Source organism: Xenopus tropicalis, chromosome 4 (assembly GCF_000004195.4).
Source record: "Xenopus tropicalis strain Nigerian chromosome 4, UCB_Xtro_10.0, whole genome shotgun sequence".
NCBI lineage: Eukaryota > Metazoa > Chordata > Amphibia > Anura > Pipidae > Xenopus > Xenopus tropicalis.
In genome coordinates, this window is record NC_030680.2 from 2,218,093 (window position 1) to 2,238,595 (window position 20,503).

Genomic DNA, 20,503 nt, shown 5'->3' on the forward strand with positions numbered 1-20,503 from the left:
GCTCGGCCAATGCCAGTGTTGGTGCCTGCGTGATGCTGGGCACTAGAGCTGGACTAACAGAACCATGGGGCAGATTTATCAGAAGGTGAGTTTACATAAAAACTCACCCACATTCTAGTGAGTGGGTGTGGGTGGGGGGAGTGGGTGGGGTGTGGGTGTGTAACACACCAGTGTTGTATAGAGTTTCCCAGCAGAACTATGTGGGACACCTGTGCAGCACAAACACCGGCTCCTCCCCACCAATCACATTGTGCCGCTGCCGCACACACAAACTGACAGATGCCTTTCTAAGAATAGAACGGCCAATCACTGGGCACACACTAAACCCCGCACTTTCCCACCAGTTAACAGTTAGCGACGTACTGAGGGAGAACCGGCAGTGCACTTACCTTAATTGCTTGGGCGCGGCTCTTCTGCGGGGATCCCATGTAGGGGGCGTCCATTTGCCTCTCCTCCGGCCGGACGGTTAACCTGTCAGCGGGGGTGTGGGGCCTCCTGATGGAAAAGGCTTTCATAGGGAGTGACGGGGGGACGTCCGACGGAGAGGGGGGAACAGAAATGCACCGGGGGACGTCTAAGGTACTTTTACTCCGGCTCCGATCCACCATGTCTGCAGAAGTCATGTAAATGGGCCCCGTGGGGCTGCCGTGCTTGAACTGCTGCCTCTGCTGCCACTCGTACAGCTGCCACACCGTCCCCTCCTTGGTGGCTTGGCGCTCCACGTTGGACATCTTGTAGTTCTTGACCCGGTCCTGCGCATATTTATAGTCACTGGGCAAATGGCGGTCGGTGGGGGGGGACAGGCCGGGGGGCTGCCGGCTGGTCTTTGGCAACGTTTGGTAATTCTCAAAGTGAAGGTTGTGTTGATTGACGACGTGTCGAGGAACGGTGTAGTCCGAAGGCCTGAAAGGTACAGGGGAACCATCATGAATTGGACCTGGTACCCCTCTTTCCAAATGGGACGGGGCTGCCCTTTTGCCCAAATAAAGAGCAGAAGTAATAGAAACTGGGGGTGTTGGTTAAAAAGGGGGGATCATAACCACTCACCTCCGATTGTCCTTCTGCACCTTCACCCAATGCTCCACCTGGACCATGTTGCTCCGCCTCTGGCCCTGCCTCTCCATGGTGGGGTGGGGGGCAATAACTCTGCGGTACCCGTTTGTGCCGTTCTGCTGGATGGGGCTTGTGCTGTAAGTACCAGGGAGGGTCCCGTTCCTCTCCAAGGTCTGCGGCTGCGGCTGAGCTTTCTGGCTCCGGTAGGTTTTGGAGAAATCGGTGAAAGCCGATTCGCCGTCGCTGGAGACCAGCAAGTTCTTAGACCTGGGGAGGGAATGGCGGTTTTCTTCCAGCGACTGGCGCCTCGGCTCTTCCTGCTTGGCGGGTTGGCCCCTCTCCTTGGCGCTCTGGTAGTTTTCCTTCCTCTGGACGCCTTCTGGCTGCGCAGGTTCTTTGAAGGAATCGACGTGGTTGTCCCCTTGGGCTGCCGGCCACTCGGCGCTGTCACTGTCACTGCAAAAAGCACAGAAATGAGAAATACGTGGAATTCCAGGGATCCCACTTACCCGCCCCGAGTAGCTCAGCAATGATCTGGGCAAAGGGTGTTACAACTTGCCCTTTACTGGGGCGGCAGGTCAGGAACCTAATGGGGACAGACGCCAGGAACCCTAATGGCCGATGGGAACAAGAGGTGCAGTGTGTGGGTGCAGAAAATTCCAGGTGCACCCGAGGAGTTAATTCTAGCTGGGCTATTGAGTGCAGCAGTGCAGGGAACTTGCCTCCGGGCCCCTGGGGGTGTTTGCATGAGTGCAGCTTGGTTCATCACCCTGATCCAGCCATTCATATCCTCCTGCGTTTCGGCGCTGAAGAAGTAGGTGCGCATCCCCGACTGGTCCTGCTGAGCCCCAACGCCAGAGCCTTTAGGGTTAATATTCGTTTGCATCCCAGCATGCACAGCCTGAAAGAGACAGAGCAAGTGTATCAATACGGGGGGTGCTCTCTAATACCCTCCTCTTCCCTGTGCTTATTGCCCCGTAGGGAATGCCCCGGTGCGCCCAGTAATGTGCGGAATGAGCCCCCCCCTGCCCCTCATTCCTACAGATCCAGCACAGAGACCGACCAGGGGACAAAGCGACATTCTCTCCTCTCTCCGTGCAAAAGGGATTGTGCAAATACAAAAGGTGCCAGTAAGGGGGGGCCCTGGGGGGAGGGAGGGGGCAAAGCCTCGGAAATTGGGTCACAACTTTTATGGAGAAGATAGCGCATAATTGTAACTTTAATAAATCTTTAACGGCTCATTGGGAATCATTGGATTAATAGAAACTGCACTCACCCCAAATCCCCCCCTAACTGGCCTTCAGGCTGGGCCCCCTTAGCCCATAACAAGGTTACAGATATACAGAAACATTGGGGTAACAGTCACCCCGCTATAGTTCCAGGGGTACCCAGGGCACAAATAAGCACTCACCCCAAATCCCCCCCTAACTGGCCTTCAGGCTGGGCCCCCTTAGCCCATAACAAGGTTACAGATATATAGAAACATTGGGGTAACAGTCACCCCGCTATAGTTCCAGGGGTACCCAGGGCACAAATAAGCACTCACCCCAAATCCCCCCCTAACTGGCCTTCAGGCTGGGCCCCCTTAGCCCATAACAAGGTTACAGATATATAGAAACATTGGGGGTAACAGTCACCCCGCTATAGTTCCAGGGGTACCCAGGGCACAAATAAGCACTCACCCCAAATCCCCCCCTAACTGGCCTTCAGGCTGGGCCCCCTTAGCCCATAACAAGGTTACAGATATATAGAAACATTGGGGTAACAGTCACCCCGCTATAGTTCCAGGGGTACCCAGGGCACAAATAAGCACTCACCCCAAATCCCCCCCTAACTGGCCTTCAGGTTGGGCCCCCTTAGCCCATAACAAGGTTACAGATATATAGAAACATTGGGGTAACAGTCACCCCGCTATAGTTCCAGAGGTACCCAGGGCACAAATAAGCACTCACCCCAAATCCCCCCCTAATTGGCCTTCAGGCTGGGCCCCCTTAGCCCATAACAAGGTTACAGATATATAGAAACATTGGGGTAACAGTCACCCCGCTATAGTTCCAGGGGTACCCAGGGCACAAATAAGCACTCACCCCAAATCCCCCCCTAACTGGCCTTCAGGCTGGGCCCCCTTAGCCCATAACAAGGTTACAGATATATAGAAACATTGGGGTAACAGTCACCCCGCTATAGTTCCAGGGGTACCCAGGGCACAAATAAGCACTCACCCCAAATCCCCCCCTAACTGGCCTTCAGGCTGGGCCCCCTTAGTCCATAACAAGGTTACAGATATATAGAAACATTGGGGTAACAGTCACCCCGCTATAGTTCCAGGGGTACCCAGGGCACAAATAAGCACTCACCCCAAATCCCCCCCTAACTGGCCTTCAGGCTGGGCCCCCTTAGTCCATAACAAGGTTACAGATATATAGAAACATTGGGGTAACAGTCACCCCGCTATAGTTCCAGGGGTACCCAGGGCACAAATAAGCACTCACCCCAAATCCCCCCCTAACTGGCCTTCAGGCTGGGCCCCCTTAGCCCATAACAAGGTTACAGATATATAGAAACATTGGGGTAACAGTCACCCTGCTATAGTTCCAGGGGTACCCAGGGCACAAATAAGCACTCACCCCAAATCCCCCCCTAACTGGCCTTCAGGCTGGGCCCCCTTAGCCCATAACAAGGTTACAGATATATAGAAACATTGGGGTAACAGTCACCCCGCTATAGTTCCAGGGGTACCCAGGGCACAAATAAGCACCCCAAATCCCCCCTAACTGGCCTTCAGGCTGGGCCCCCTTAGCCCATAACAAGGTTACAGATATATAGAAACATTGGGGTAACAGTCACCCTGCTATAGTTCCAGGGGTACCCAGGGCACAAATAAGCACTCACCCCAAATCCCCCCTAACTGGCCTTCAGGCTGGGCCCCCTTAGCCCATAACAAGGTTACAGATATATAAACATTGGGGTAACAGTCACCCCTGGGCAAGGTACTTACATGTCCCTAGTTGTGTATCTGGACCAGTACCGGTACCAGTAGGCAGACAGAGAGCAGTGCGGGTCGGACGTGGGGGTGAGGAGGTGCCGGTGGGACAGACTAATCTCTCCCCTTACACAGCAATAACTCAGCCATTCAGTAGCCCTCACCCGACAGCTCAGCAATTCAGCTGCACCAACTGCCTGATCCCAATCATTACCCCCGACGTGCGCACATCCGCTGACCCCCACACACACACTCACACTCTCTCACACACACACACTCACACACACACACACACACACAGCAATAAGGCAACACAAGCTAAAGGGGAAGTCATCCTGCCTATAAATAAAGGTTCTATTGTACTTTCCCTCCCTTGTGTGTGACCAGACACAACTACTCCCTGTAACCACAGTGACAGCGGCACATACACACCTACCCTGAGGGCAACAACGCCCCAGTCTGACAACACATGCACTAAGGTAACATAGTAACTCAGGCTGAAAAAGACACACCTGCCAGGCAGCCAAATGACTCAGGCAAGGAACTCCCTGCAGGAGCAGCGGCTACAGAAGGAACAAAGCAACTCCCTGTAAATGGGGGGGATTCTGATCAATGGTGATTCCCCCCTCTCAGGGCACCAGCAGGGTGTTTAACCCTATAACACCCACTTACCTTCCCCCAGCAGGGTTGTTAGTTGAAGGTTTTAGTTTCCCTTTATGCACCAGATACACATAACTGAGCATAAAGGGAAAGTATCTCCTCGCAGAGACTGCACTGGGGGTGAAGGTTGTGCCCCCCACACAGAGGGCAGCGGAAGGATATGTCGGCACCAGAGGCGGAAGGATACCTTGAATGAGTACTTGCGGCTGACCCGATCCTCTGGCCCCACGGGGGAGATGACGTAGCTGAGCAGGGGGATACTCCCCAAAACCGTCTCCTCTTGGTGATCTGGGAACAGACAGAGCGTTAGATGCACCAAGCAGTCTCGTACAGACAGGGGCACTCACTCAGGCGACTGTCTCTTACCTTTATAGTAGAACAGACAGTAGTCGGACAGGAGGAACCAGCGCCGTTTCCAGAGCTTCATGGCTGAACTGTCCTGCGCACAGGGGCACAAAGCTGGGGTCATGCCACGGGCATAGGGCAAAGTGCGGGCACCCTAACTGCCAAATGGAACCCCCTCTGCCTGTAAAATACCCTGAGGGACACCAGTATTATATAACTATAGGGGCGTCCTGATGCTCTTCTTCCCTAGGGAAACACTCACTGCAAGGATGGTTCCACATCTGTACTCTCTATGGGGAACTAATACAGGGTACACAGGCTAGGGGGGGGCTACCTGCTACTCCCATACTGAGTCCCTTGGGCATAATATAGGGCCATGTCACTGTACTCGGTCCCAACATGGCCCCCTTGCTGAGCAGAACCTGTATATATACAATATATATATATATATATAGAGAGAGGGGGGGTCGGACCCAGTAAGGTACCTGTTTGTGCAGCCAGCCTCGCACCACCACTGGGACGTTCGGGTTTCGCTTGATCGAGTGGTCTCGCTTGCCGAAGCTGTGGGCTTTGTGGCTGGGCTTGTGGGCCTGGAAGAGATCGGTAAGGTGAGAGTGGCTCGGGGACCCCCCCCCCGGATGGATTATTATAGTGCCATTATGTTCCTAGGCACTTAAACACAATAAAGAGAGGACACTCGCTGTTAAATTAATAGTTGCAGATGGAAGTAAAGAAACAATTGCACGGTTGCTATGGTACTGAGCCAAGCAACCCCTCGGCAACGGGGCGATAGAAAGCAAATTGCCGTGGGAGGTTATTGCCTGCTTTATATTCAGTTCATTTTAAGGTGAATGTTCCACTCCTGTGCTGAGCGTAGATTGTACCCCCTCCCTCCCCGGCCCCCTGATTAACCCTCTGCCTGACTCGTGGGCTGAGATTATTATCTGCCCCCAGCGGGGCAACAACTGGCTCAGAAAGGGGCCCCGTGTTCATCATACGTGGAGGGGGGGCCCCCCTGATACCAGGATTTTCTTCTTAATCACCTAAATCAGCTTCCAGTTGGGGCGGTTGTTGTAGGCCCCTTACTGCCCAAGCACTGGGGCAAGAACATGGCCACGGGGGCAGTTTCACCATATTGTCTGGCGATTCCATCAGATATGAGCTGCTTTGTCTGGCAGATCAGTAAGTGAGAGGGGCCACAGGTACATTAAAGCAAATCTATTTGTGGGGGGGCCATTACCCAACATTTTGGCCTTAGAGCCAGTCATTGGCCAGAGTGGGCCGCCCAGTGATGCATTACCCAGATACAAACGGCATGCTGGGATATTTTATGCACAGCGCCAGATGGGCACATCCATGGGGGTCAGTAATACCCCAGTACAGCACCCACAAACCCTACATGGGGCATTACCAGTGCTGTAGCTCAGGCTCCTTTACAGGGAGGGCAGCAGGATCCATAGTGTAACCCCAATAAACAGGCAATAGGGGGTGCTGTTATAGTTGCAGAGAGGGGGTTCACCCATGTACAAGGGATACAAGGCCAAAAGAATGACCATGGGTAGGAGATGGCACATTCATGGCACAAATGTACCCACTGAGCCTGGCATTGCGGTTACAAGGAGCCCCTATAAAACCCCTTAGGAACAAAGCGATAGACGAGGATGAGGGAACTGACAGCAGATGGAGGCAATTAAACACATCGCTAGGCTGTAATTACCCCGCACTGGTTCATTAGTGCCCACGCCTGCATAGAGACTGGCAATAAAGCCATTATAGGGGGCTTCCTGCTGACTGGTTATTCTCAGTATCACTATATACAACATCTCATGCCCCCCCACCCACACATCGGGCAGGCTCCTTACCTTGGAGACCGGTTTGACCTCGGTAGTAGAATTGGTGACTGCGGTGGAGCCTTCACTGACCGCACTGGAAGGTCTCTGGCCGCTTGGTGGTTGGGTCATGGCTGAGCCGTGCCTGTGGGGAAGGAAAGGGCAGACTGCGGTTAGATAGAAAGCTCTGCCGCCGGGAAAGGACTGGGTCTGTAGGTGTCGCCCAGGTACGAGAGGAGAGGCACGGCAGTGATATATTCAGTACCAGGCATATGGGTCGAACACAGGTCCAAGCACTAGGGTGGGTTTCCAGGTTGGGTGGGAGGTTATACAAGGAGGCTGAGTACTGGTCACTTTCTATTTGGCCTGGGGACGATGCCAGGGCTCAGTGGAGCTAGGTGGCATGGGTGCCCCAATAAAGAGGTATAGGGGGGTCAGTACCAGCAGGCCCCCTGCCAGTAGGGTAACAGTGGCTAGTATAGAGAAGCCAGCAGTTGCCTGAGGATTTAGGCCACAGAGCCCCTAGCACCTCTAGGCCTTACCCAGGAACAGGGTGGGGAGGGAAACCCCATTATTGGCAATGAAGTGATAAAGATGGAAGAAGGGAAATGATGGGAGAAATATGGGGGCGGTAGGAAAACTGGTGAGTGGGACTGTCTAGGAGCCACAATAGGTCCGTTGAGAAGTTCCAGGCCAGAAAAACTCACAAAAAGAGGCCACCAAGTCCCAAAGTCTGTAGCATTCAGCACTCACATGTCTTCTTCTGAGCATGGACCATGCGTGGGGAGAGTGGGCTTCCTATGGGCGAGCAACCACACACACAAGCCCAACACCCCCAAGTGCAATGTCAGTGTGGGCCGGACTGGTGAGAACATGGTGGAAACTGGACCCTGGGGCAGTGGAACTACGTTGGTATGACAGACTGGTATGGGGCGGGCATTGCCAGAGGAACGTTGCCTATCTGAATGAAGGAATAATGTACTGGGATTGACTATTAATGTCTGGGTTTGGGGTCCCTGCTCTTCCTGAGAAAGGTTCTTATGGCTCCATACAGAATGGGTTTGCTGCAATGGAAGAACCTGACCGGCCGGCACCGAGCCCTGAGCTAAACCCAACGGACCACCTGTGGGACTGGGCCTGAGAGTACAAACAGGCAAGAGATGATAGGTAGATTGACAGCACGTTCTACACCATGGCTCAAGGTGTTAAACTTGCATTGCCCAGTTACCATGGCAACCATCCAATGTCACAAAGGAAGATATATAAGCGGGTAGGTGGATAGCGAGATTCTGATAGAAATGATCACCTGGACCAGTGTTTGTGTGACTATTCCCTGCTGAAGCCCCCCTTAGAGCTCCAACCCTCGGTCAGGGCCCCCCGTTGCTCATAAGCAGGTTAGTAGCCCAAATGGCACCCTATTGGACCTTCAAGCTGGAACCAAGAAGCCAGATATCCCCCCCACTACTGCTCCAGTCCAGCTCACAGGGTATTAGCGTGGGGTATTAATTATTATAAATATATATAGCGTGGGGCAGAACAATATTGCACTGGGGAATGCTGTATATCCGTCAGGGGTAAGTACTGTATCCCGCGCTAATGTCACCGAGTAGGGAAATTTGTCCTTGGATTGCTCGGGGGGGGGCTGCGCCACTCAGATAAATTGTTGTTACAGACACATTGCAGCCTGCGCCCCGGGTTCTGCCTGCGAGCAGAAGTACAGCGTTATATACAGTATTTATTAGCAGCTCGGCCCTATGGGAATGTACAGTCTCTGTATGAGAGATGCAGCCGCGCTCGCTTCTCTGTAAACACAGGAGAGCCAATAATGTGATTTGTGGGGCACTTGGCATTCCGTGGGCACCGGGCGCAGGGGGGGCGCCCTACTCGGTATAATGGAAACTGCACGGAGAATCCAAATCCCCAAATCCAATTACAGATCAAAGGAGTCTCTGAGACAGGATTTCAGATACATTTATACCAACTCTGAATATCCATATACACCCATAATATACCCATACCCTCCTATGCCCATACTATACCCTCCTATGCCCCTACTATACCCTCCTATGCCCCTACTATACCCTCCTATGCCCCTACTATACCCTCCTATGCCCATACTATACCCTCCTATGCCCCTACTATACCCTCCTATGCCCCTACTATACCCTCCTATGCCCCTGTCTCCCCCAGTCTGTTACCCACCGGCCCCTGTCTCCCCCAGGGTGTTACCCGCCGGCCCCTGTCTCCCCCACTGTGTTACCCACCGGCCCCTGTCTCCCCCAGTCTGTTACCCGCCGGACCCTGTCTCCCCCAGTCTGTTACCCACCGGCCCCTGTCTCCCCCAGTCTGTTACCCACCGGCCCCTGTCTCCCCCAGTCTGTTACCCACCGGCCCCTGTCTCCCCCAGTCTGTTACCCACCGGCCCCTGTCTCCCCCCAGTCTGTTACCCGCCGGCCCCTGTCTCCCCCAGTCTGTTACCCGCCGGCCCCTGTCTCCCCCAGTCTGTTACCCACCGGTCTCTGTCTCCCCAGTCTGTTACCCACCGGCCCCTGTCTCCCCCAGTCTGTTACCCACCGGTCTCTGTCTCCCCAAGTCTGTTACCCACCGGCCCCTGTCTCCCCCAGTCTGTTACCCACCGGCCCCTGTCTCCCCCAGTCTGTTACCCGCCGGCCCCTGTCTCCCCCAGTCTGTTACCCACTGGCCCCATTGGCATCATTAGAATAGAATTACATCCCGTATAGATATAAAGGCAATACATTTATTGTACTCAGTACTACACTAGGGCCCCCACTTTAAAGTTCCAGGGTTCGCTGTTCTCCATATTACATGTTATTCTGCACATGGGGGTTCTCTCTCACATAAGCAGGTGCCTGGGGGCCCCGGGGCCCATGGGGTGATTATGGAAGTCAGTAAACAGAGCAGAGCCCTGAGGGGAGGGGTTGGCAGCACAAACAGTATTGTGCCAGCAGGTTGGTGCCAGCGAGGGTTAATGCCAGCCTACGCCCTGCCTGTGGGACTGGGGCACACTAAGCAGATGGACCCAGCTGGCATATTTGTTTACAGAGTTGGTACCAGGGGAGGGCACAGATGGTTTTGCCAGGAATCAGCAGGCTACAAGGATGGGCACAAAATGTCCCTAGTTACATGTATCTGCGTGTTATTCACATGTGTAACGGTTATTAGGCCCAGGAAACTCCCCCCCCTTCACATTTAGGGGCGTATCATATTTATTTAGGGGCGACATCATAATCCTAACTCCTCTTTTTAGACAATAACAGGAAGTGACGTTGTATGAGTGACATCATATCAGGAAGTGACGTTGTATGAGTGACATCATATCAGGAAGTGATGATGTATGAGTGACATCATAATCCCAACAACGCTTCCTTTTAGACACCATTTACCACCTTATGGCTTCTGGAACCCAAGTCCTGCTCTGAGGGTCGCGGCTCGTTCCCTTTATTGCTCTCCCGGTTCCCACTTATAAAATGCCCCAGGAAGATGTCACGGGCAAGTAGCCCCCCCCCACTCCTTATTATTTCTATTCCTATTGATAAATTCCCAGTTCCAGTATCACATTCCTCCCACCGGTGCCATTTACTGTGTGAAAAAGTTATAATATCATTATTACATAAATACAAACTCCCCCCCCCATGTAATGTCCTTCTGTATAACTCCCAGCAACCCCCATGTAATGTCCTTCTGTATAACTCCCAGCAACCCCCATGTAATGTCCTTCTGTATAACTCCCAGCAACCCCCATGTAATGTCCTTCTGTATAACTCCCAGCAACCCCCATGTAATGTCCTTCTGTATAACTCCCCCCCCCATGTAATGTCCTTCTGTATAACTCCCAGCAACCCCCATGTAATGCCCTTCTGTATAACTCCCCCCCATGTAATGTCCTTCTGTATAACTCCCAGCAACCCCCATGTAATGCCATTCTGTATAACTCCCCCCCATGTAATGTCCTTCTGTATAACTCCCAGCAACCCCCATGTAATGTCCTTCTGTATAACTCCCAGCAACCCCCATGTAATGTCCTTCTGTATAACTCCCCCCCCCATGTAATGTCCTTCTGTATAACTCCCAGCAACCCCCATGTAATGTCCTTCTGTATAACTCCCAGCAACCCCCATGTAATGCCCTTCTGTATAACTCCCAGCAACCCCCATGTAATGTCCTTCTGTATAACTCCCGGGAACCCCCATGTAATGTCCTTCTGTATAACTCCCCCCCATGTAATGTCCTTCTGTATAACTCCCAGCAACCCCCATGTAATGTCCTTCTGTATAACTCCCAGCAACCCCCATGTAATGTCCTTCTGTATAACTCCCAGCAACCCCCATGTAATGTCCTTCTGTATAACTCCCAGCAACCCCCATGTAATGTCCTTCTGTATAACTCCCAGCAACCCCCATGTAATGTCCTTCTGTATAACTCCCCCCCATGTAATGTCTCCTTCTGTATAACTCCCAGCAACCCCCATGTAATGTCCTTCTGTATAACTCCCAGCAACCCCCATGTAATGTCCTTCTGAATAACTCCCAGCAACCCCCATGTAATGTCCTTCTGTATAACTCCCAGCAACCCCCATGTAATGTCCTTCTGTATAACTCCCCCCCCCCATGTAATGTCCTTCTGTATAACTCCCCCCCATGTAATGTCCTTCTGTATAACTCCCAGCAACCCCCATGTAATGCCCTTCTGTATAACTCCCAGCAACCCCCATGTAATGTCCTTCTGTATAACTCCCCCCCCCATGTAATGTCCTTCTGTATAACTCCCCCCCATGTAATGTCCTTCTGTATAACTCCCAGCAACCCCCATGTAATGCCCTTCTGTATAACTCCCCCCCCCCATGTAATGTCCTTCTGTATAACTCCCCCCCATGTAATGTCCTTCTGTATAACTCCCAGCAACCCCCATGTAATGCCCTTCTGTATAACTCCCAGCAACCCCCATGTAATGTCCTTCTGTATAACTCCCCCCCCCCATGTAATGTCCTTCTGTATAACTCCCCCCCATGTAATGTCCTTCTGTATAACTCCCAGCAACCCCCATGTAATGTCCTTCTGTATAACTCCCCCCCCCATGTAATGTCCTTCTGTATAACTCCCCCCCATGTAATGTCCTTCTGTATAACTCCCAGCAACCCCCATGTAATGCCCTTCTGTATAACTCCCAGCAACCCCCATGTAATGCCCTTCTGTATAACTCCAGCAACCCCCATGTAATGCCCTTCTGTATAACACCCCCCCATGTAATGCCCTTCTGTATAACTCCCAGCAACCCCCATGTAATGCCCTTCTGTATAACTCCCAGCAACCCCCATGTAATGCCCTTCTGTATAACACCCCCCCATGTGATGTCCTTCTGTATAACTCCCCCCCCCCATGTAATGTCCTTCTGTATAACTCCCCCCCATGTAATGTCCTTCTGTATAACTCCCAGCAACCCCCATGTAATGTCCTTCTGTATAACTCCCAGCAACCCCCATGTAATGCCCTTCTGTATAACTCCCAGCAACCCCCATGTAATGCCCTTCTGTATAACTCCCAGCAACCCCCATGTAATGTCCTTCTGTATAACTCCCAGCAACCCCCATGTAATGTCCTTCTGTATAACTCCCAGCAACCCCCATGTAATGCCCTTCTGTATAACTCCCAGCAACCCCCATGTAATGCCCTTCTGTATAACACCCCCCCATGTGATGTCCTTCTGTATAACTCCCCCCCCCATGTAATGTCCTTCTGTATAACTCCCAGCAACCCCCATGTAATGCCCTTCTGTATAACTCCCAGCAACCCCCATGTAATGCCCTTCTGTATAACTCCCAGCAACCCCCATGTAATGTCCTTCTGTATAACTCCCAGCAACCCCCATGTAATGTCCTTCTGTATAACTCCCAGCAACCCCCATGTAATGTCCTTCTGTATAACTCCCAGCAACCCCCATGTAATGCCCTTCTGTATAACTCCCAGCAACCCCCATGTAATGTCCTTCTGTATAACTCCCCCCCCCATGTAATGTCCTTCTGTATAACTCCCAGCAACCCCCATGTAATGTCCTTCTGTATAACTCCCAGCAACCCCCATGTAATGTCCTTCTGTATAACTCCCCCCATGTAATGTCCTTCTGTATAACTCCCAGCAACCCCCATGTAATGTCCTTCTGTATAACTCCCCCCCCCATGTAATGTCCTTCTGTATAACTCCCAGCAACCCCCATGTAATGCCCTTCTGTATAACTCCCAGCAACCCCCATGTAATGCCCTTCTGTATAACTCCCAGCAACCCCCATGTAATGCCCTTCTGTATAACTCCCCCCCCCATGTAATGTCCTTCTGTATAACTCCCCCCCCATGTAATGTCCTTCTGTATAACTCCCAGCAACCCCCATGTAATGTCCTTCTTTATAACTCCCAGCAACCCCCATGTAATGTCCTTCTGTATAACTCCCAGCAACCCCCATGTAATGCCCTTCTGTATAACTCCCAGCAACCCCCATGTAATGTCCTTCTGTATAACTCCCAGCAACCCCCATGTAATGTCCTTCTGTATAACTCCCAGCAACCCCCATGTAATGCCCTTCTGTATAACTCCCCCCCCCCCCATGTAATGTCCTTCTGTATAACTCCCAGCAACCCCCATGTAATGTCCTTCTGTATAACTCCCAGCAACCCCCATGTAATGTCCTTCTGTAGGTAAGTCTAACCCTATATGCCCCCTGCTGCCAGTAGTGTCCATGTACAGGTAGGTAAGTCTAACCCTATATGCCCCCTGCTGCCAGTAGTGCCCATGTACAGGTAGGTAAGTCTAACCCTATATGCCCCCTGCTGCCAGTAGTGCCCATGTACAGGTAGGTAAGTCTAACCCTATATGCCCCCTGCTGCCAGTAGTGCCCATGTACAGGTAGGTAAGTCTAACCCTATATGCCCCCTGCTGCCAGTAGTGCCCATATGGAGGAGGGTAAGTATAACCAGTAGAATGCCCAGTACAAAGAGAACCCACCAGTAGAATGAGGTGCCCTCTATTGGGTGCAAAGGAAATTACCCGCCATAATTGTGCCCCACAATGAGAAGGGCAGGGGTTGGTACCCGGGGAAGCTAACATGGGCACAAACCACCTATTGATTGGGAGGAAGGAATGGGCCCCCCTTTGTGCTCGGAGAGGTGGGAGACAAAGGGGCTAAGTTCCCAGGTATTTGTTCATTTTGCCTTTTGCTGCCATAGTAACGGGGCCGATGTAACGACACTGCTCCCCGGGGGCCACGCGGCGCCGGTATCACTGAAATCACTTCATGGAACTCGACGCACGACACTCGCAGGTTAATAGGAGCGGAATTGTCACAGCCGGTGGCTCCGGCGCAGCCACGGCCATTTAGGTGAATGTGGCTCCTTATGGTACTGGGGTGGCACGGGGGCACCCAGGGTGCCATAATGCGCTGCTGCCAGTCTGTGCCCCTCCCAAGGAACCCATTTACCCAAGTGCAGCTCTGATTCTTCTTAATTACTGCAGCCGGTGGGTTTAACCAATCACATTCCCCTAACTAACCCTTTCCACTCCAGAATGTTCTCATTATCGATATTCAGTGCCATAGAGAAGGCTCATCCCTGAGTAATCCCACCCTATTGCCCCTACCAATCCCACCCTAAATGCCCCTCCTAATCCCTCCTACATGCCCCTATTAATCCCACCCTATTGCCCCTACCAATCCCACCCTAAATGCCCCTCCTAATCCCTCCTACATGCCCCTATTAATCCCACCCTATTGCCCCTATTAATCCCACCCGAAATGTCCCTCCTAATCCCCCCTACATGCCCCTATTAATCCCACCCTATTGCCCCTATTAATCCCACCTGAAATGTCCCTCCTAATCCCCCCTACATGCCCCTATTAATCCCACCCAATTTGGGTTTGGTTTCCCTATAATCTGACTGTAGTGGAGTGACCTTGAAATGTGCAATCGGGCCCCCCTGTAGTTTAAGTGCCACAGGGATGGGCCCCCCTGTAGTTTAAGTGCCACTGGGTGCCCCTATAATGAGTGGGGTGACCCTGGGATGTAAGTGCAATGGGCCCCCCTGTAGTTTAAGTGCCACTGGGTGCCCCTATAATGAGTGGGGTGAACCTGGGATGTAAGTGCAATGGGCCACCCTGTAGTTTAAGTGCCACTGGGATGGGCCCCCCTGTAGTTTAAGTGCCACTGGGTGCCCCTATAATGCGTGGGGTGAACCTGGGATGTAAGTACACTGGGCCCCCCTGTAGTTTAAGTGCCACTGGGTGCCCCTATAATGAGTGGGGTGACCCTGGGATGTAAGTGCACTGGGCCCCCCTGTAGTTTAAGTGCCACTGGGTGCCCCTATAATGCGTGGGGTAACCCTGGGATGTAAGTGCAATGGGCCCCCTGCAGTTTAAGTGCCACTGGGTGCCCCTATAATGAGTGGGGTGACCCTGGGATGTAAGTGCACTGGGCCCCCCTGTAGTTTAAGTGCCACTGGGTGCCCCTATAATGAGTGGGGTGACCCTGGGATGTAAGTACACTGGGCCCCCCTGTAGTTTAAGTGCCACTGGGTGCCCCTATAATGAGTGGGGTGACCTTGGGATGTAAGTACACTGGGCCCCCCTGTAGTTTAAGTGCCACTGGGTGCCCCTATAATGCGTGGGGTGACCCTGGGATGTAAGTGCAATGGGCCCCCCTGTAGTTTAAGTGCCACTGGGTGCCCCTATAATGCGTGGGGTGACCCTGGGATATAAGTACACTGGGCCCCCCTGTAGTTTAAGTGCCACTGGGTGCCCCTATAATGCGTGGGGTGACCCTGGGATGTAAGTGCAATGGGCCCCCTGCAGTTTAAGTGACACTGGGTGCGTGGGGTGACCCTGGGATGGAAGTGCGCAGGGGGGGGCCCAGAGCAGAGATTCCATTTGATGCCTGAGCTGAAGGGGGAATGTTGGGCCCCGGCGCGACGCACTGCGAATCCATTATATATTAATATAATCTGTATAATTAGCTGCTGCTCTGCCAGTCGGACAAGGTATTAGCCATGTGGCAGATTAACGAGGAAGAGATCGTTAGCGGCAGACACACATTAGTTAATGAGCTTCTGGGTACAGACAAGATCTCCCCCCGTCGGTTCCTCGCACACCGGGTGCAATTTAGCAGCATTTTCTTTAAATCCAAATCATTATTGATGTCGGGCAGCGGCGGCCGGGGGCCTGTGTGGCGCAGCATGAAAGCTCTTCCTCTGTACTGCGCCCCAACATGAGGTGAACCCCTACATTATACAGACCCCTAATGGGCGCGTCAGATCTCTGTCTCCCAATGGTGCCATCATTAGGCTCAAACAGGGACGTATCATCTCTGTTCCATTCCCTGATGCCCGTGTTATACAGGGTGCCTGGGGGTCCCGGTCTCTGCCCATTGTGCCTGGGGTCCCCGGGTTCTGCCCATTGTGCCTGGGGGCCCCGGGTTCTGCCCATTGTGTCTGGGGGCCCCGGGTTCTGCCCATTGTGCCTGGGGGCCCCAAGCTCTGCCCATTGTGCCTGGGGGCCCCGGGCTCTGCCCATTGTGCCTGGGGGCCCCAAGCTCTGCCCATTGTGCCTGGGGGCCATCTGCTTGGATAGTGAATCAGCGCACAGAGGGGCAAGACGGAGCTTAGAGACACCCCTCCCCCCCCCCCGGACTTACCCGTCTCGTAAATCAAAATCAAAGTTTTCTGGGGAGATCTCGCCCGTCACGGGGTGCTGGTAGGTGGTGGCCCTCTGGTTGTGGCTGTAGAGAGAAGGAGAGGAGGGTCAGTCTATGGGAGTCACAGTCAGGGAATGAGGTAAGTGCCCAGAAATGGTAATTATTATGCACAGAATCCCCAGGAATGGGGCACAATACAGGGACCCTCTGAGCGCAATGTTACAGCCCCCCCCCCCCCCCCCCCCCGTTCTTATTCAGGGGAACAATGCGAGCCCCATGCGTTCCTGCTGCTACACCCCCCCCCCTTAGTGCCCTATTGCAGGTGAACTTTCCCTTTAATCCTGTGGCTCTCCTAATGAACTACAAATCCCACTAAATACCCCCCCCCCCAAGGAATGCCAGGCCCACCATAAGCAATATAACGAACATACAGTACAATTCATTAGCAATTTATGAAGTGATGTGGGAAATATTCCTACTCATTACTCTTCCTACGCTGAAATCAGTTTGTGCTCAATGTCGCCACCCAGGGGGGCAGAAAGGTGTGGGGGCTGAAGGGCAGAAAGCTGCTGCTCCAAATCTCAGGTACTCAGGGCAGGAAGTAAGGAAGGTTCAGGAAGTACCCAAATGGACCAGGAAGTACGGAAGGAAGTCTCAGGAAGTACCCAAATGGACCAGGAAGTATGGAAGGAAGGCTCAGGAAGTACCCAAATGGACCAGGAAGTAAGGAAGGAAGGCTCAGGAAATACACAAATGGAAGGTTCAGGAAGTAGGGAAGGAAGGCTCAGGAAGTACCCAAATGGACCAGGAAGTAGGGAAGGAAGGCTCAGAAAGTGGAAGTACCCACATGGAACAGGAAGTAGGAAAGGAAAGCTCAGGAAGTGGAAGTACCCACATGGAACAGGAAGTAGGGAAGGAAAGCTCAGGAAGTGGAAGTACCCACATGGAACAGGAAGTAGGAAAGGAAAGCTCAGGAAGTGGAAGTACCCACATGGAACAGGAAGTAGGGAAGGAAAGCTCAGGAAGTGGAAGTACCCACATGGAACAGGAAGTAGGGAAGGAAGGCTCAGGAAGTACCCAAATGGAACAGGGAGTAGGGAAGGAAGGCTCAGGAAGCACCCAAATGGAACAGGAAGTAGGGAAGGAAGGCTCAGGAAGCACCCAAATGGAACAGGAAGTAGGGAAGGAAAGCTCAGGAAGTGGAAGTACCCACATGGAACAGGAAGTAGGAAAGGAAAGCTCAGGAAGTGGAAGTACCCAAATGGAACAGGAAGTAGGGAAGGAAGGCTCAGGAAGTACCCAAATGGAACAGGAAGTAGGAAAGGAAAGCACAGGAAGTGGAAGTACCCAAATGGAACAGGAAGTAGGGAAGGAAGGCTCAGGAAGTACCCAAATGGAACAGGAAGTAGGGAAGGAAGACTTGCAATGTACCCAAAAGGATTAGGGAGTATGGACTGAACATTCAGGAAGTATGCAAGTAATACTGTGGACGGTCGGGATATTAAGTGAAAATGCCCACAAGATGCCAGTAGTATTTGGCAGGTTGGGGGCACGGCCTGTAATCTTTCATGTCAGTGACCCCCATTTGAAATCTGCAATGAGGCAGAAGAAGAAGGCAAATAACTCAAAAACAATAAAAAATAATGAAGACCAACTGAAAAGTTGCTTAGAACTGGGCATTCTATAACATATTAAATGTTTAATTAAGGGTGAAGTACTCCTTTATAAAACTGGGCCCGGTATGTCTGTGTATGGGAAAGATCCAACACAACCTCGTGCAATCGGCAGCCTTGTGGGGTTATTGTCTATACCCAGACATTACGTAGAGAAGCGTCGGGCTCGTACCATTCTGCAGGGGGGGTGACAAATAAGTGACGTGCAGTGAAGCGCAAGGAGGACTTACCTCCCAGCACCCTAAGTACACACACAGGGAGTCAAACAAAGAGCCACATTCCTGCCGCTTGGGCTAATGGCTTGGCAGTGCCCCCTCTCACTGGCACCGGCACAAAATACTTTTCACATGAGGTACAATGTGATGGCCTCACTGATTGGCCCCCACGTGGCTTTGTGCGTCTCCCTGGGCTCACAAGCAGCCTCATTAATGCTCATTAATTGGGTTTATGGGTCTTATCCATGGGAGGAATGTGTGTGGGAAAAGCCCCGGCCCAGAGGCAAATCAGATGCCTCGCTCCAACAACCATGTGACTGGGAAGTGGGGTCTTGGAAGGGAGACGGGGGGAAGCTTTAGGGTGGGAGCAGCTTGTCTCCTCTGGGCAATAAACGTGGGAAAAGATAGTTATTATTAAAGGAAATTACAGTTTTAGGAGAATTGTCCTAAAGTGCAAGGTACTAGTCACACCCACTGTTGGATGCCCCTCCCTCTGTAAGCTGTCATCAGAGTGTTCTAGTCCCACCCACTGTTGGATGCCCCTCCCCCTGTAAGCTGCCATCACAGTGTTCTAGTCCCACCCACTGTTGAGTTACAGACTCCCTGCCCCTCCCCCTGTAAGCCGCCAGAGTGTTCTAGTCCCACCCACTGTTGGATGCCCCTCCCTCTGTAAGCTGTCATCAGAGTGTTCTAGTCCCACCCACTGTTGGATGCCCCTCCCCCTGTAAGCTGCCATCACAGTGTTCTAGTCCCACCCACTGCTTGAGTTACAGACTCCCTGCCCCTCCCCCTGTAAGCTGCCATCAGTGTTCTAGTCCCACCCACTGCTTGAGTTACAGACTCCCTGCCCCTCCCCCTGAGTGTTCTAGTCCCACCCACTGCTTGAGTAACAGACTCCCTGCCCCTCCCCCTGAGTGTTCTAGTCCCACCCACTGCTTGAGTCACAGACTCCCTGCCCCTCCCCCTGAGTGTTCCAGTCCCACCCACTGCTTGAGTTACAGACTCCCTGCCCCTCCCCCTGAGTGTTCTAGTCCCACCCACTGCTTGAGTTACAGACTCCCTGCCACTCCCCCTGAGTGTTCTAGTCCCACTCACTACCCAAAGACTTCCTGCCCCACCAGGACAATCTCTGAGTGGCTACAATCTAAGCCAATGAGGAGTGAGGCCCCCCACACACACAGATTATGAGAGATAACATGATGGGGCTGCTGGGAGCTGAGGCAGAACGGGGAGTGGAAGGAAGACGCCGCGAGCAGCTGAACACACAGAGCGTTAATCCCCGTAATGCGCGCGTTCCCCCCCCCCATATTCCCAGTAATCCCCCCAGTCTGGATTCCGTGACACTATCCCCAGGCAATATAAACAGGCGGCAGCTGTGTGTGGCCCCCGACCTGTCACGCAGTCACTACGGCAACAGGTACTGCACCCAGTCTCCATATTGTCCCCTAGGGACTGTGCCAGCGGGGCCCGGGCATCGCCATGCAGTAGCCTACGTCTTACGAGTGCCCCTTGTGGGCCAGTTGCCACAAGGGGGAAGTAAGGAGCCCGGCCTGGGCACTAGATTATTATAAAGCAGCGATGTTACACATAGTGACCAGCAGCCTGATGGGGGCCATTCAATTCTATTCCTGGGGCCCTCCAGCTGCACCGCCCTCATTGGAGACCTGCAGGAAATTTCTAATAATCTTGGTAGGGAACCCCATAACCTGACTGCCCTTACAGTAAGGAACCCCTTCCTATGCTGATGGTGAGATCCCCTTTCCTCCCCACCCCCAATGTATCACTCATTCCCCCTCTCTGGGTAGGGAACCCCATAACCTGACTGCCCTTACAGTAAGGTACCCCTTCCTATGCTGATGGTGAGATCCCCTTTCCTCCCCACCCCCAATGAATCACTCATTCCCCCTCTCTTGGTAGGGAACCCCATAACCTGACTGCCCTTACAGTAAGGAACCCCTTCCTATGCTGATGGTGAGATCCCCTTTCCTCCCCACCCCCAATGTATCACTCATTCCCCCTCTCTGGGTAGGGAACCCCATAACCTGACTGCCCTTACA

At 52.7% G+C, this 20,503-nt stretch overlaps 1 protein-coding gene across 11 annotated transcripts in view; it reads right to left on the bottom strand.

The window, feature by feature from the left end:
• The window catches only part of plekha7 (pleckstrin homology domain containing A7), a 92,336-nt gene that overhangs the window by 20,190 nt on the left and 51,643 nt on the right, over positions 1–20,503 (bottom strand). For 10 of the 11 annotated variants that reach the window (XM_031900352.1, XM_031900351.1, XM_031900358.1 and 7 more), the window contains 8 exons: positions 16,559–16,642; positions 6,904–7,015; positions 5,527–5,631; positions 5,063–5,135; positions 4,884–4,984; positions 1,776–1,954; positions 1,048–1,509; positions 390–903 (listed from right to left, as the gene is read on the bottom strand). In XM_031900352.1, the coding sequence (XP_031756212.1) occupies positions 390–903; positions 1,048–1,509; positions 1,776–1,954; positions 4,884–4,984; positions 5,063–5,135; positions 5,527–5,631; positions 6,904–7,015; positions 16,559–16,642 (1,630 nt within the window). Of the gene's footprint in view, positions 1–389; positions 904–1,047; positions 1,510–1,775; positions 1,955–4,051; positions 4,302–4,883; positions 4,985–5,062; positions 5,136–5,526; positions 5,632–6,903; positions 7,016–16,558; positions 16,643–20,503 lie in introns of those variants that run through there. The other variant, XM_031900361.1, reaches the window with a different exon arrangement.